Source organism: Oryzias latipes, chromosome 15 (assembly GCF_053564925.1).
Source record: "Oryzias latipes strain Hd-rR chromosome 15, Olatipes_Hd-rR_3.1".
In the NCBI taxonomy this organism is placed as follows: Eukaryota; Metazoa; Chordata; class Actinopteri; order Beloniformes; family Adrianichthyidae; genus Oryzias; species Oryzias latipes.
This window is the reverse complement of record NC_136251.1, coordinates 6,866,118-6,880,347: the sequence shown is the minus strand read 5'-3', so window position 1 is coordinate 6,880,347 and position 14,230 is coordinate 6,866,118. Positions and strand designations below refer to the sequence as shown.

Sequence of the window (14,230 nt, the reverse complement as noted above, 5' to 3'; positions counted from 1 at the left end):
GATTCTAAAAAATTTGAAAATTGAAGAACTCTGTCTAAATATTTTAGGGCATGAATGTTTCAAAGGGAGTTTCACTGACTAATCATAAACTCAAAGCACGGGTTTCCCAGAATTCATGAACCCTTGTGCTATCTTAGATGACCCCACCCTTACATTGACGTCTTCTCCCTACCATGACAAAGGTGGATAAAGGTGGCACTTTAACATTGGGAGTTGGGTCATCTAGACCCACTAGACAGTGCTCTGAACCTTTTTTCTTCAATGATTTGTGATCTTCACTGGTGTCCATGGATTACATGAAATCTTTCCACCTTCATCCACCTTTGTCATGGTAGGGAGAACACGTCAATGTAAGGGGGGGGGGGGGGGGGGGTCATAGGATAGCACAAGGGTTAAACAGACTGTGTATGTGTGTATATAGTATATAGATTTTTTTCATTTGGGAAATTATTAAGGGTTTTTGTGGAAAGATTTCCAGCAAATTTCCAGCATTTGTGTTCTTGGTGTTTGCCGTCAACTTTTTTAAACCACAATTTCTCAAAAGAACTTCAGTAAGTCCTTTTCTCTTTTACCTTTAGCATACCTGTTCAAAAAAAGACAGCAGGTAAGTGTTCTAGACTTCTGTTGCACAATATATGCCTGACAGACTCCTAAAGTGAAACGGAAGGGTTTGGTGAGAACAGAAAAAAACAAAAGATCAGTTTTCCTTTTTTTTTCCTTTTTAACACTTGAGCAAAAATCACAACAACCGATCAGAAATGCACCAGCTTGTTGTAACTATACAAAGATCCCACTTTTACTTGGCTGCAGCAGCATTAAGACATGAAAATGACTTTAACCCTTGTGCTATCTTAGATGACCCCACCCTTACATTGACGTGTTCTCCCTACCATGACAAAGGTGGATAAAGGTGGAAAGATTTCATGTAATCCATGGACACCAGTGAAGATCACAAATCATTGAAGAAAAAAGGTTCAACACACTGTCTAGTGGGTCTAGATGACCCAACTCCCAACGTTAAAGTGCCTAGGATAGCACAAGGGTTAAGGAAAGAGGCAAACACTTTTATGCACAGAAACATCTGTTCTCTTGACCAGATTCAAACAGTTGTTTGATTCTCAATGGAATAAAACACAGGCAGGATGAATTTTTAACAATTAAATGAATATAGTTACTAATTACTCCACATAACGAAAGTACACTGCCATTAAAACTAAAAATATTCTTTACAAAAAATCAGAATGTAAAAGAATAAGAAACTCCTTAACATCTTTGTGCTTCAGAGAAAAAAGGGTAAAATGAAAATCAAAAAAAGGAAATCGTGAACCAGACGATCAGAAGCTCAACTGACATCACATTTATGTAATGATAATAAATGGACATAAAATTACATGTTGAAAATTAAAAAGTAAAATGAAAAAAAAAGTTAAAGCATGACGATCTACATTTCAGTCAAAAGAGATTGAATCAAGACACTGTGTCAGTCAGCAGCACCTTTAAATGACTCAGAAATGACTTCAGTTAGTTTGATTAACCGATGCAACAAAAGCACCTAAAGGCCTTCAGCGGTTCTGTCAGCACAGTAAACAAATACTCTTTTTCAAAATAGGTAGAAAATCACCTTAAAGTTTAGAAAATGTTTCTTTTGGGGAGGATCTGGTAAAAAAAAAATGCTAAACTTCGACATCATAGTCATTGTGCTTTGGGGTCATTATTTAATGTTTAACCCCTTATTGTCTTAATTTATTTCCAAATATGGCGTTAAAAGGGTTGACATAAATACCAAATGTTTTGGTTGTCTTGGTCATAAAAAATATGATTATTCTGTCATAAATCAGTGAGATTAAATAATTTAAAAGCATAGTCTATGTGTTAATAATTCCAGACAATAACAATTTAAACATATTTTAAACGAAACATTTAATGTACCTCCATAAAGATCTAAAGCACATTTTCCGTTGACTAAATCTGTAAACAAATGAGGTTTAAAAAATGCAATTTTATTGCTTTTACACAAATTCTAAATACAAAATTTCTTTGGGGTTTAGTAAAATGTTCTTTCAGATAAAATATATAGAATATCAGGAATTTTCTTTTAAAATGTCTAAAACAAATTTAGAGTCAGAAAACTGTAAAACGTGTCTGCGGTAAAGTTTTGCGACTTAAATGTCTTTAGAAAATTGCAGAACGCTTCCTCACAGAAATCCCATGGCTGCAAAGGTATGAAGTTCAGAGCTATGCAGAGTTTTGCTCTCCACCTTCCTTCTTCTGACATAAAGTTCCAGCGTTTCAGACCAAAGTTATCGTCTCTTGCGGTCGATTTCCCCCGGACCCGCTCCATTGCTGTCCAGGCCGTCTACCTTCAGGTGAGTTTTGCTGTAGTGCTTAATCATTGCTCCAGGGACAAGGGCCACCAGGGCGATGGCCAGGAGTTGAGCCAGCGTCCCCCAAGAGAAAATGTCATCCAGAGAAGAGATCTGGGACAGGATTGAGCCCGTCCGAACACAGATGAAGTTGTAGGGGATCAAACCTGAAAGCACAGAGCAGCGTGTGAGGGATCAGAGTCTGGGCTCCATTTGTGCTTTAGAACTGTGTTTGGGAGCTCACCTATCAACACAGAGAAGAAGAAAATGGAGATGGGGATGTTGAGGACAGGACAGGTGATGTTAAGGAACCAGTTAGGAGTCATGGGGAAGAAACGAAGGAAAAGGAGGAGGAAAAACAAGCTGCTACGATTCTCTTCCACCTGACAGAGGAGGTGAAAAAGAAGCAAAGGAGTGGTTGGAGGGAGGAGGGTTTAGATTTAATCTCATGCAGGGCAGGAATGATTAAAGTCTGTGAGTGTAAAGGACCAAAAGTGAATACTGCATCTGTTAGTTGCTCCTACATGTTCCATTTAGCAAAAGATCCAAACTGAGTTAGGAAAACTGCTTTATTTTTCTTTGTTGACAGCCTGAACGCAACAGTCATGTTTTATTTGCCTTTGAGAATAAAAAAGGTTAGGTGTAAGTAACTTTCAGTTCATTGGTTAACACTACGGGTGTAGGAAGAAAAATCAATGTGGGGATATATCGCAAACCGACATATGTTGCTGCCAGTACCATATAATTCGCGGATTGCTATTTTCTTCGTTTGAGCTGGAATCTGGACCTACACTGTACGGCTGGATAGCTCTGACATTGGTTGCCATTTTTGTTGTACCTGTAAAGTTAGATAGGGGTTGTGAAGGGCTATAAGCTAGCAGAAGACCATATAAACAAAGAGATGATGGGAAATGAGCACAGGCTTACTACGTGTCAACAGTCCCGCCCAAAACTCAGAGATGAATTTCTATTCTGCATAAACTATGTCCTAGAACAGTGTTTTTCAACCTTTTTTGAGCCACGGCACACTTTAACCTTGACAAAAATCCCGTGGCACACCAGCATCCAAAAAAATAAAATAAAAGGAGACACTCATAGTCTGTATTGATCTACAGCCCCTCTCCAATCTCACGTGCCTTTTTGTGATAATTGTGGCAGAAAAAGCTGGAAGCTGCAGCTGTTTTTTCTAAAAGATCTAAAAAAAGTTAAGTTAGAAGATTTAAAACTGTTTGAGGTGTGACGTTGTGGTTTCAAGACCTTAAGAGGAGAGATTCATTGTGCGCCGAGACGTTGTCACTTTAACCCAATGCATCATGGGAGATGTAGTGGAAACAGCCTCCGAACCCAGAAAGACAAGCGTCTCTGAGCTTCATTGTTTTGTTCACTTGTTCCACGGTCTGACACCGGATTCTGTGGAAAGCTACACCGCTAAAGACGAGCTTTAGCTGGTATTTTTGTTGGAACTGAGAGACTTTATGAGCAGAATCGAAACAAAGAAGTGAAGACTTTAACCACTTCTGATTGATCAGACTGATGACGTGTGATTAAGCCTCCAAGAATGATTGGTGGAGACAGTTAAAGGGGCGGGACTTTGAAGCTACGGCTAAATCGCGGTACCGTCATTCTTATCAAAATGTCTTTAATAGAATCAAATAAACACAAAGAAAAATAGTTTTTTTTATCTTTCATATTCCTAACTACTCAGTGTTTTATCAGGGCCTGTTTGGATGAACAAAGAGCTGATATCCTGGAGATGGGAAATGTTTTTAGATCAGTTAATGAGGGCAATTTCCCACGGCACACCTGACCATCTCCCACGGCACACTGGTTGAAAAACACTGACCTAGAAAACGACACATGCTTTTTGATTTTGGCTAATCTGCATAGTCATCACTGAAAGATCACCAGGATGACTTTAGAATAGATCCAAAGATGATCGAAGTGGGACTTTAAATCATGTCAGCTTCTGTTAGATAAAAGTGTTAGAGTGTACTGAAGTGTTGAGAACTGAATTGCATAAAAATGAACTGCTTCAACTAATGAAAACGTTTAAAAATGTAAAATAATTTGGATTTGCACTGTCTGTTGTGTATCTAAACTGACAATAAGTGTTTGCCTTTTGGATAAAAGATGAAACATTTTCAACTTTAAAATCAAGCCCAGATGACAACATTTAAACCTACTACTGTGATGTTTGCCTTTTGCTTGTTTCAGTGGTTGCATCGTATTTTGAGATGAATGTAAACTGATATGAGCAGACCTACCTTCCTCTGCAACAGGGCGACCTTCTCAGGAAATAAGTGAACCACGTACTGCTTTCCAAACACTGACGACAGGAGGAAGCAGAATGTCGAGCCTGAAGTGGCGAGCAGGCAGGCCAACAACAGACCCTCCCAGGGCCCAAAGATTGCTCCTGCTAGCATGTTCTAGGGCAGATTACCGGAAAATTGTACTTAGAAAGACATTTTTTTTAGAAATCATTGAGAGGGAAATTCATGAAAAACAACTCTAGATAAAAAGAAAACCATTTTCACATGTGGTAGGTCATGATACCTGAACACATGTTATTTGCTTCTGTGTGGAACTGACCAGGAAGGAGGAGCCAGGTATGGCAAAGGACTGCTTATACAGGTAAGCACTGCAGAACAGCAGCAGAACGTAGCCATAGTTTTCTCTTTTGTAGAACTTGAGCGTATCTGCGAGCTCCCGTAGGGACTCCAGGTCTGACGGGAACTTCAGCCTGGATGGGGGGGAAACAGGACACTAAATAAGACATTTTTTTGGCTGAATGAGAGCCTCAGCATGCAGGTCCTGCACTCGTTCCATCGTAATGTCTTCACAGGATTTCTCTGTTGGGTCAGCCGCTCTATGGACAGCACTCTAGCGGTAACAGCAGAAAAGGTGGAACACCCTGTTATAAAGACCTGATTAGGGCCGCACAAAATGAGGAACACTTGCAATATGATTTGTCATGAAGTAACTAATACATCATTTTTGATTCACTGTAACAGTTTTATTTAAATAAAAATCAACATAATTTATACTGCAAATGGCCCACCTTTGTACAGAAGGCAGGAATTTAACATCAAAAAGGCTCCATTAAATGGGTCAATGGCGTGAAGGGGGCCATCGGATCGGTCAAGTGCGTAAAAGGTTCTATTTTATTTGTTAAATACTTCAACCTAAATTTGTGCGTAAACATTTAAGGCAGGCATGTCCAAAGTCCGGCTCATGGCCCAAATTGGGTTCAAATTTCAACCGACCCGTAGGCACCTTTCAATAACAGTCAATAGCATTTTCTCAAAACTGTGTCTAGATTGTAGTTGGCTAAATTTCTTTTTTTTTTCTAGGTCATTTCTAAAATCTCAACTGTAAATAAAAAAGTTGAGAGTCTCTAATGTAAAATATTTTTGGGTTATTTGATTCTCGTTTAAGACACTTGGATTCAAATGACTATATCTTTAATACAGACTAAAGTGTCTTTTTTACAGTTTTGGTTAATGGTCTGCCTTGTGATTTTTATCAAGGAACAAGTGGTCCTTGGCTCCCAAAAGGTTGGAAAAACACTGTCACACTGTAGGGAAATGAAAGCGTCATCTATAGCGAATTGTGTCCCACTTAGCTAATTGTTGTAGCCTCTAAGAGATTCCAAAGTGTCTCAAAAAGCTTGTAGTTCTCACCGGAGCCACATAACTTTGCCCTAATGTTGCTGAAATGTTCACAGTGTGCACAATCTTGAACCTGAGCAGCATGTGTAACTCTTTTAAGCTGGGCAGAGTGAAGCATTTTGTTACCACTGAGGAAGACGTTGTTCCTCAGTCTAGTGTCATTGATGTTTTGCTCCTTCTGTCCTAAGTTCTGGATGACAAACGCTCCACATCTAAAGTTTACTCTTAGTCATCCTGTGTGCAGCATTCTTAAAGTCCAGTTCCGATCAACTTTTGATCTATCTTCAAAGCGTTCCCAGTGGTTTTTTAATTATAATTATGCCTTTTTTAGACTACCGGTAAATTAATTTTCTTTATAAATGTTCTCCATCATCGGAAAAATGCCACAAAAACATGTTATAAACAACGAAAACACCATTTTCAAGGTCTTTAACCACTTTGTAAGGAAAAAGCTTTCCCTTCTCTTGGAAGACTTTTATATCATTTTTAGGAGGTTTTGTTACAAAACATGGCAATGGGGACACCAACTTCATGGTACAGCTAAAGCTGACATTTTTTCACACCATGTTGCCAAAAATATGAACTTACTCATCTCTCTTTTGGTTTTGGAATAACTACAGCCTGTAAGCCAGTGTGCCTGTGGGGTTCTTTAAAAGCAGTTCAATGTGCAGAGATGATCCTTCTATTGGTCTGAGCGTGAAAAATCAAGTGTAACTAGATGCATTTGATTGACGGCCAGAAATAGACGTAGGCAGATGGTGGAAATACAAGTCATCAAAAACTCAACATGCTTGCTCTGTCCCCCCAACTTCAACTTCAAGGGTGCTCGGTTTGATTGGTCATAGGTCAGATCTTCTGCTCCGTCATTGGTCAGCATGCTGCTGATGTGTAAGGACGCAGACATGTGAACCTGTGTGCATGTATGTACTGTATGTGTCCAGATTATTTAATGTTGCGTAGCTTCACAAAACAGTTTAGATCTGGAGGGAACACAAGCTGGCATCAGAACACCAAATGTTTCCTGTTGACCAGAATAGACGCTGTCACTAGAAAGTGACTTCAGAACTGAGGTTGTGTTCAGTCTGGTTACATGCCATTAAACATGACATGAGTGAACACAGTGGAATGATACAGTATCCGTGCACCATGAGTAATCTCTGTATCATGGGTGCAGACACACATGTCTGGCCTCGGAGTGTTGAGCTCAGTGTTATTCTATCGTCCTCCAGCAACCGCACGAGTCCTCACGCTCACGCTGAGGAGTAACGTGATCAGCTCAAGAAGTGCTTCAGGGTGGAAAGATGAGACGTTTCTGTCCTTTTTATCTGATATTCAGTGCCACAATAACAGCAACACAACATTATTATTGTCGAAAGTGAAAAGTAACCCATGGGTTTCTGAACTCAAAGAGACCATTTCTGTAAGTGGTTTTGTGCTGTTACTCAAAGATCAACACAAACTAATGAAGTACAAATGAGTTATGTTGTGTATTTGATGACTGACTCCGACTGTTTACCACGCAGATTACATCTTGTTTTTCAGGACAGTGATCTGGGGGGTTTTGTGCTTTGGGGAATCCCCACTGGCTTTCAAAATAGATTTATAGAACGATCAGCTGCAAAAAGTTAAGATTTACCTCATTACATTTTCTCTTTTCATTTTTTCTTTACCACCTTTTGAAAAAAAAGTTGCTTATTTAAGTGTACTACAAGTGTACTTAGTGCCAAAAGTGAGGCAGTACACTTGTTTACTGAAATTTAATATCTATACATAGTATATAAAATAGACAGTATACTATTTATATAGTATCTAAACTTAAAATGTTCCAATTTAGTCTGAAGAAGTATTCCGTTATAATACTTCCTACAGGTACATGGTCTATAGTATACTCACTATACTTCAGATATACTTATTAAAATAAACTTCAAGTGTACTACGTCTTGCTAAAGCCTGCTACAAGGTGCATACACAAGTTGGCATATTTAAAATAAAGTAAAATATCTTTGAGTACATAATGTAAAGGTATATTAAATACCACTTATCAAGATTATTATTTCAAGCCATTCTACACTGGCAAACTTTATAAAATCATCTCTCTCTCTCTGTCTATCAGATAGATAGATAGATAGATAGATAGATAGATAGATAGATAGATAGATAGATAGATAGATAGATAGATAGATAGATAGATAGATAGATAGATAGATAGATAGATAGATAGATAGATAGATAGATAGATTTCTACTGAAATGTTCAATTTATTATTTTCAGTTCTTAAAAAAAATCATTGGCTGTAGACTAAACATTTGATTGATTGATTGATTGATTATCAAATTTTTCACAGGAGTTTTAGTTCCATCTGGGTAAACCTAGCCCTCGGTGTTACCTGAAGTCCAGCTCCTGCGCGTCCGCCCCCTCAGTGTCCGGCGGGAGCTGCTTGGGTCCCGGTGGAAGGTGCGTGGACAGCACGTACAGGTAGACGCTCGCCGCCGCCACGATGGCAGCCAGTCCGGCTAAGGAGCGCATGCCGTCCCGCTGAGAAGCCTCCTCCTCACCGCTGACTTTGCTCCAACCTCTCTCGGGCTTAATTTAAGCGCAGCGGAAAGACCTCCGGGGGGCTAAAGTTGACGTGTTGTGGCTCCGTTGGACGGCACCGAGGGAAAAGGGGTGTCGCTTACCGGGATCCGGGCTCCAGATGACGGCGGACATTCCTGCAGGGGCTCGGAACGCGGATCAGATGGCAACTGGAGGCGTGACAGCTTTATTCAAACTCAAAGACTCTTTAAAGAAACTCACTGTGCTTTTCACATCAGTTGCCGTATACATGTTTCTACACCCGCTCCTTCTAAAGCCGGATTTCTATCATTTAGTCCAAAGCTCGCTTTGAAATTTGGACGTTTATTCATTCACGTACAACTCTAGGCCACTAGAGGGCGACAGAGAGGAATCTTTTGGTCGAAACTCACTCATAATTCCGGGGGGTGAAATAATTAATCTATTCATTTCCTTAACCGGATTAGAAAACGAATAAATGAATGAATCTTCTTAACCGTTTAATTTTTCGGGGTCACAGGGCTGCTGGAGCCTATCCCGACCACTCGTGGGCGAAGGCAGGGGACACCCTGCACAGGTTGGTTGGCAGTCTGTCGCAGGTAGAAATAATATTTCTGTATTTTCAACTCTGTGGATAAATGAAAGATTTTTTTGCCGACTATAGATTTAATTGGAACCTACGTTACATTTTTAATGGATAATTTGAATATTTTTTCTTTTTTACAAATGTTTTTTGTAAATAAAAAACAGTATTCTTTCTACTTAAAATTTGATGTCTTTTCCTAGATTAACCCCAACATTAAAAACAATTAGATATGCTGCGTTATTCATATTTCTCTGTAGGCGGTACAAAAAAAATTACAAATATTGTATTCAGGTCAAAATGGTCGGACAGTCATTCATTCATTCATTCATTCATTCATTCATCTTCTAAACCCATTATTGTTCCATTTGGGGGTGCTGGAGCCTATCCCGGCCACTCGTGGGTGAAGGCAGGGGACATCCAAGTCGCCAGTCTGTCGCAGACCGGACGATCAATTGAACTGAAATCCCAGTCACGAACTGCAAGAACGGTTTAGAATGGTCTCAGATCAATCAGTAGCAGAAAAAACAAGTGGTTTTCTCACAGACTGCTCTGCCAGTAACCTGATCTCACCCAAATCTGACAATATTGCTCCTTTTTGTGGACTTCCAGAGGCTATAAGGGTGCAGATAACAGTACCTGGTAATGGTTCTAGAGCTGATTTCAGTCAGCAAGAAAACTTTGATTCAGAAGAGGATGTGGAGGACATATCATGGAAGATGGGGAGGAAGACAACCCAGAGTAGAAAAAATCATCTTCAGAATAATAATAAGAAATCTCTAAAGCTGAAAAAAAGACTTTCCTTTCAAAAATCAGCGAAATAACCTTGTCCTCGGCTGCGTGGGACAAACACAGAACAACATGTCATGAGGATGACCCCTGGACCCACAAGACATGCTGTTTTTCAAATCATTGTCTCAACATTTTACCTATTTGTCACACCAGCAATTAAAAATAAAATCCTGGAGATGACTAATCTGGATCCTTTTTGCAAATACTAAAAGATTTGGAAAATGATGGATGAGACTGACTTGTATGACTACTTGGACTGCTATGTAAGGCAGCAGTGTATAGGATGCAGAGAGTGGAAGGCCAATTTTCTGTGCCACATTGCCACTCAAACTCGCTCACATCTACTCAAGACTGCTTCACTTTGATAACCAGGAGTTCAGACGTGTGACAAACATACTTGTAGCCATGACAGAGATAGAATCCCCTAAACAACCTGAGCATCCAGCTGCCCCAGTAAGAGGAAGAGATGTCAGTCTTGCCTGCCAAATGACTGTGAAACGCATACTGTGTGTAGAAACATATCTGCAAAGGCAGATTAGTACCTTTGTTGTTCACCTTTCGTCTTATCCCTTCAGGGGTCGCCATGGCAAATCAGCTTTTACTGATTCACACAGGGTTTGGTAGAGAATTTTACGCCGGGTGCCCTTCCTGACACAACCCTGTATTTTATCCGGGCTGGGGAGCGGCACAGGGAGACCCAGAACTTGGGCCGCCTTTTGGCTACATAATTAGGAAGTAGCGTGAAGGGTCCTGCCCACACTGGATAAAGCTAGATTTACATACTATCCTACAAGAGCTAATTAGTTGACAGGTTTATGTTTTTTGGTTCACATTTTGTATTAAATACTTTCTCACTTTGTTCACCAGCAGAAAAAAAGGGCTCATTGCTTTGACTAAAAATTCATTTAAAAATTATTTTTGCCCATTTGTATTCATTCTTAAGCTATCAAAATACTAACAAATATTACTTATCTCCCATGCAGTAAACAATAACACAATTGACAATATCATAGCAACGAGTGGTTTCTTGAATAGATGCAATCATTCTTCCAGGTGAAGAGGATTAGGGGTTTAATGAGGATGGGTCATTTTGACCAAGAGGACCAAAAGGTGTAAACAAATTATGAACAGGGGGGCTAAAGACCCACTCCAATGAAAATTATATTTCTAACATATTCTTATGGCACTTTTCCCAGAATCTTGGAAATGTATATATGTATATCTATATATCTATATATCTATATATCCAGCTGGGTAGCTCGGTTGGTAAGGTGCAGGACTGTCATGCAGGAAACCCGGGTTCGATTCCCAGGGCGGAATGAACAATTAATGGCAATGAAAAATGGGGCAATTACCATGACAATGGAAATGGGGCAATTACCATAACAATGACGGGCAATTAACATCACCTAGTGAGGGTCCTTGGGCAAGACCCTTAACGCTACCGCCTACCTCACAACATGAGAGACAATGAACCACATGTCATGCCGGCTCAGACTTCGCCCGGCCAAACAAGGTCTGCGTCAGGTGCTGAGGGACCAGAGCACCCTGATGGAAAGTGGGCTACTGGAACAAAACGGAAATGGACTAGATTTGAGAACAAGGTTCTGTTAGAATGCTACTACTCAAGTAATCCCACCCAGAAGGGTTACATGCAGAGAATGTGGAAACCCACAATCAGGGCTAACTGCCAAACAACTGGTAGCCCAGTGCTCTAACATCCACAAACGGCAACTCCTATCACAACTTGAGATTGAAGCAATACAATACAATGCCACGGGAGAGCCAGAACAACAGGTCAGAGAGGAAGTTATACCACACTCCCACCCTGAAATTGGGTACACAGCCCCAACAACCACAATTACACTGAGCGAGGCAGCAACTGACCTGAAAGAGAAGATCATGTCTACAATGAACACTATGCAGCCCCGACACCAGCTACAACGGTTAAGTGATGTACCGCCTGAAAGTCTACTGGAAACTGTGAATGAAGCATTGAGGGCAATTCCTACCACAACCATCACAGAAACCAATGAACTGGTTTACACTTCAGCAGCAGTGATCCTTGAGATGCTTGGCTATAAGAGCAACCATGGAAGAAAACAATACCCACCATGGAAGCAACGGTTAGAGGCCAAAATCAAGGCAACTCGGAAGGATGTGAGTAAGCTGACAGAGGCTCAAAGAGGTACAATGAGAAAGCAAGTACCTAAGAGATACAGCCAGATGTCCATACCTGAAGCACTGGAAACTGCCAAACAAAGGCTCCTAGCCTTGAGCAGCCGCCTAAAGACGTACACAAGAGACAATGAAGCCAGACGAATAAACAGGCTCTTCGCAACTCAACCTGCAAAAGTGTACGCTCAGTGGCAGGGTCAAAACAGCCGAGCAGACCCACCAAGGCTGGAAACGGAACAGTACTGGAAAAGCATATGGGAGAAAGAGACAGCACATAACAGCAATGCCCAGTGGCTGGTCTCTCTGAGAAAAGAACATAGCAACCTCCCTGAACAGAATCCAGTAACCATCACAGTGGCTGACATCCAAGAAAGAGTCTCAGGTATGAAGAACTGGACAGCACCGGGCCCTGACATGATACATGCCTACTGGCTAAAGAAGCTTACCACACTCCACGAGCGCCTGGCAGCACAATGAACCAGCTGCTTAGAGATGGGACTCACCCCGAATGGCTAACGGAAGGGCGAACGATCCTGATCCAGAAGGATCCCTCAAAGGGTGCAATCCCATCCAACTACCGGCCAATAACCTGTCTGTCCACAACATGGAAGCTCATGTCAGGCATCATTGCAACCAAGATAAACAGGCACATGGATCAATTCATGAGTAACACACAGAAGGGCATTGGTAGAGACTCCAGAGGAGCCAAACACCAACTCCTGGTCGACAGAACAGTCGCCCAAGACTGCAAGTCACGACACACCAACCTGTGCACAGCCTGGATTGATTACAAGAAGGCCTATGACTCAATGCCACACACATGGATCACTGAATGCTTGGAGCTGTACAACATCAACAGGACTCTAAGAGCCTTCATAGGAAACTCGATGAAGCTGTGGAAAACCACCCTTGAAGCCAATGGGAAGCCACTTGCACAAGTGTCCATCAAATGTGGGATATACCAAGGTGATGCTCTGTCCCCACTGCTGTTCTGCATAGGTCTGAACCCCCTCAGCCAAATAATCAACAAGACTGGCTATGGATACCGACTCAGAAATGGGGCCAACATCAGTCACCTCCTCTACATGGATGACATCAAGCTATATGCTAAGAGCGAGCGTGACATTGACTCCCCTGATCCACACCACCAGGATCTACAGTACTGACATTGGAATGTCATTCGGGCTTGAGAAATGCAGCCGGATGGTGACAAAGAGAGGCAAGGTAGTCCACACAGGAGGGGTCTCACTCCCAGAAGGAACAATAACAGACATCGAGGACAGTTACAAGTGCAAATGGCAACCTGAAGCAGGCAACAAGGAAAGCTGCAACAGCTAAATACCTCCAACGAGTAAGGCAAGTCCTGAGAAGCCAGCTCAATGGCAAAAATAAGACACGGGCAATAAACAGCTACGCACTGCCAGTTATCAGATACCCTGCAGGAATAATAAGATGGCCAAAGGAAGAGATACAGACCACGGATGTTAAAACACGAAAGCTCCTCACCATGCATGGAGGGTTCCATCCCAAATCCAGCACGCTGAGACTGTATGCTAGCCGCAAGGAAGAAGGCTGAGGACTAGTGAGTGTAGAAGCCACTATCCAGGATGAAACATCCAAGATGCATGAGTACATTAAGCTCAAGGCCTCAAATGACAGTGTGCTCAGTGAATGTCTCAAGCAATGGAGAACAAAGGATACAGTGCTGGAGGACAGATCCTCATGGGAGGACAAACCCCTGCATGGGATGTACCACCGGACCATAACTGAAGTGGCTGATATCAAGAAGTCCTACCAATGGCTAGAAAGGGCTGGCCTACAGGACAGTACTGAAGCGCTCATCCTGGCAGCTCAGGAACAAGCCCTGAGCACCAGAGCGATAGAGGCTCAGATCTACCACACCAGACAAGACCCAAGGTGTAGGCTGTGCAAAGAGGCCCCTGAAACAATCCAGCACATAACTGCAGGATGTAAGATGCTGGCAGGTAAAGCATACATGGAGCGCCACAATCAAGTGGCTGGAATAATATACAGGAACATGTGTGCAGAATATGAACTGGAAACCCCAAGGTCAAAATGGGAAACACCTCCGA

General features: G+C 41.5%; 1 protein-coding gene across 1 annotated transcript; it reads right to left on the bottom strand.

The window, feature by feature from the left end:
• Nucleotides 1–604: 604 nt before the first annotated feature.
• On the bottom strand, nucleotides 605–8,728 carry LOC101174769 (transmembrane protein 41A-B). The gene is made up of 5 exons (XM_023963601.2): nucleotides 8,418–8,728; nucleotides 4,953–5,103; nucleotides 4,628–4,789; nucleotides 2,608–2,746; nucleotides 605–2,530 (listed from the first exon to the last, which is right to left on the bottom strand). The coding sequence occupies exons 1-5, from the start codon at nucleotides 8,555–8,557 to the stop codon at nucleotides 2,301–2,303; spliced, it is 822 nt and encodes a 273-aa protein (XP_023819369.1). The 5' UTR covers nucleotides 8,558–8,728; the 3' UTR covers nucleotides 605–2,300.
• Nucleotides 8,729–14,230: the final 5,502 nt, after the last annotated feature.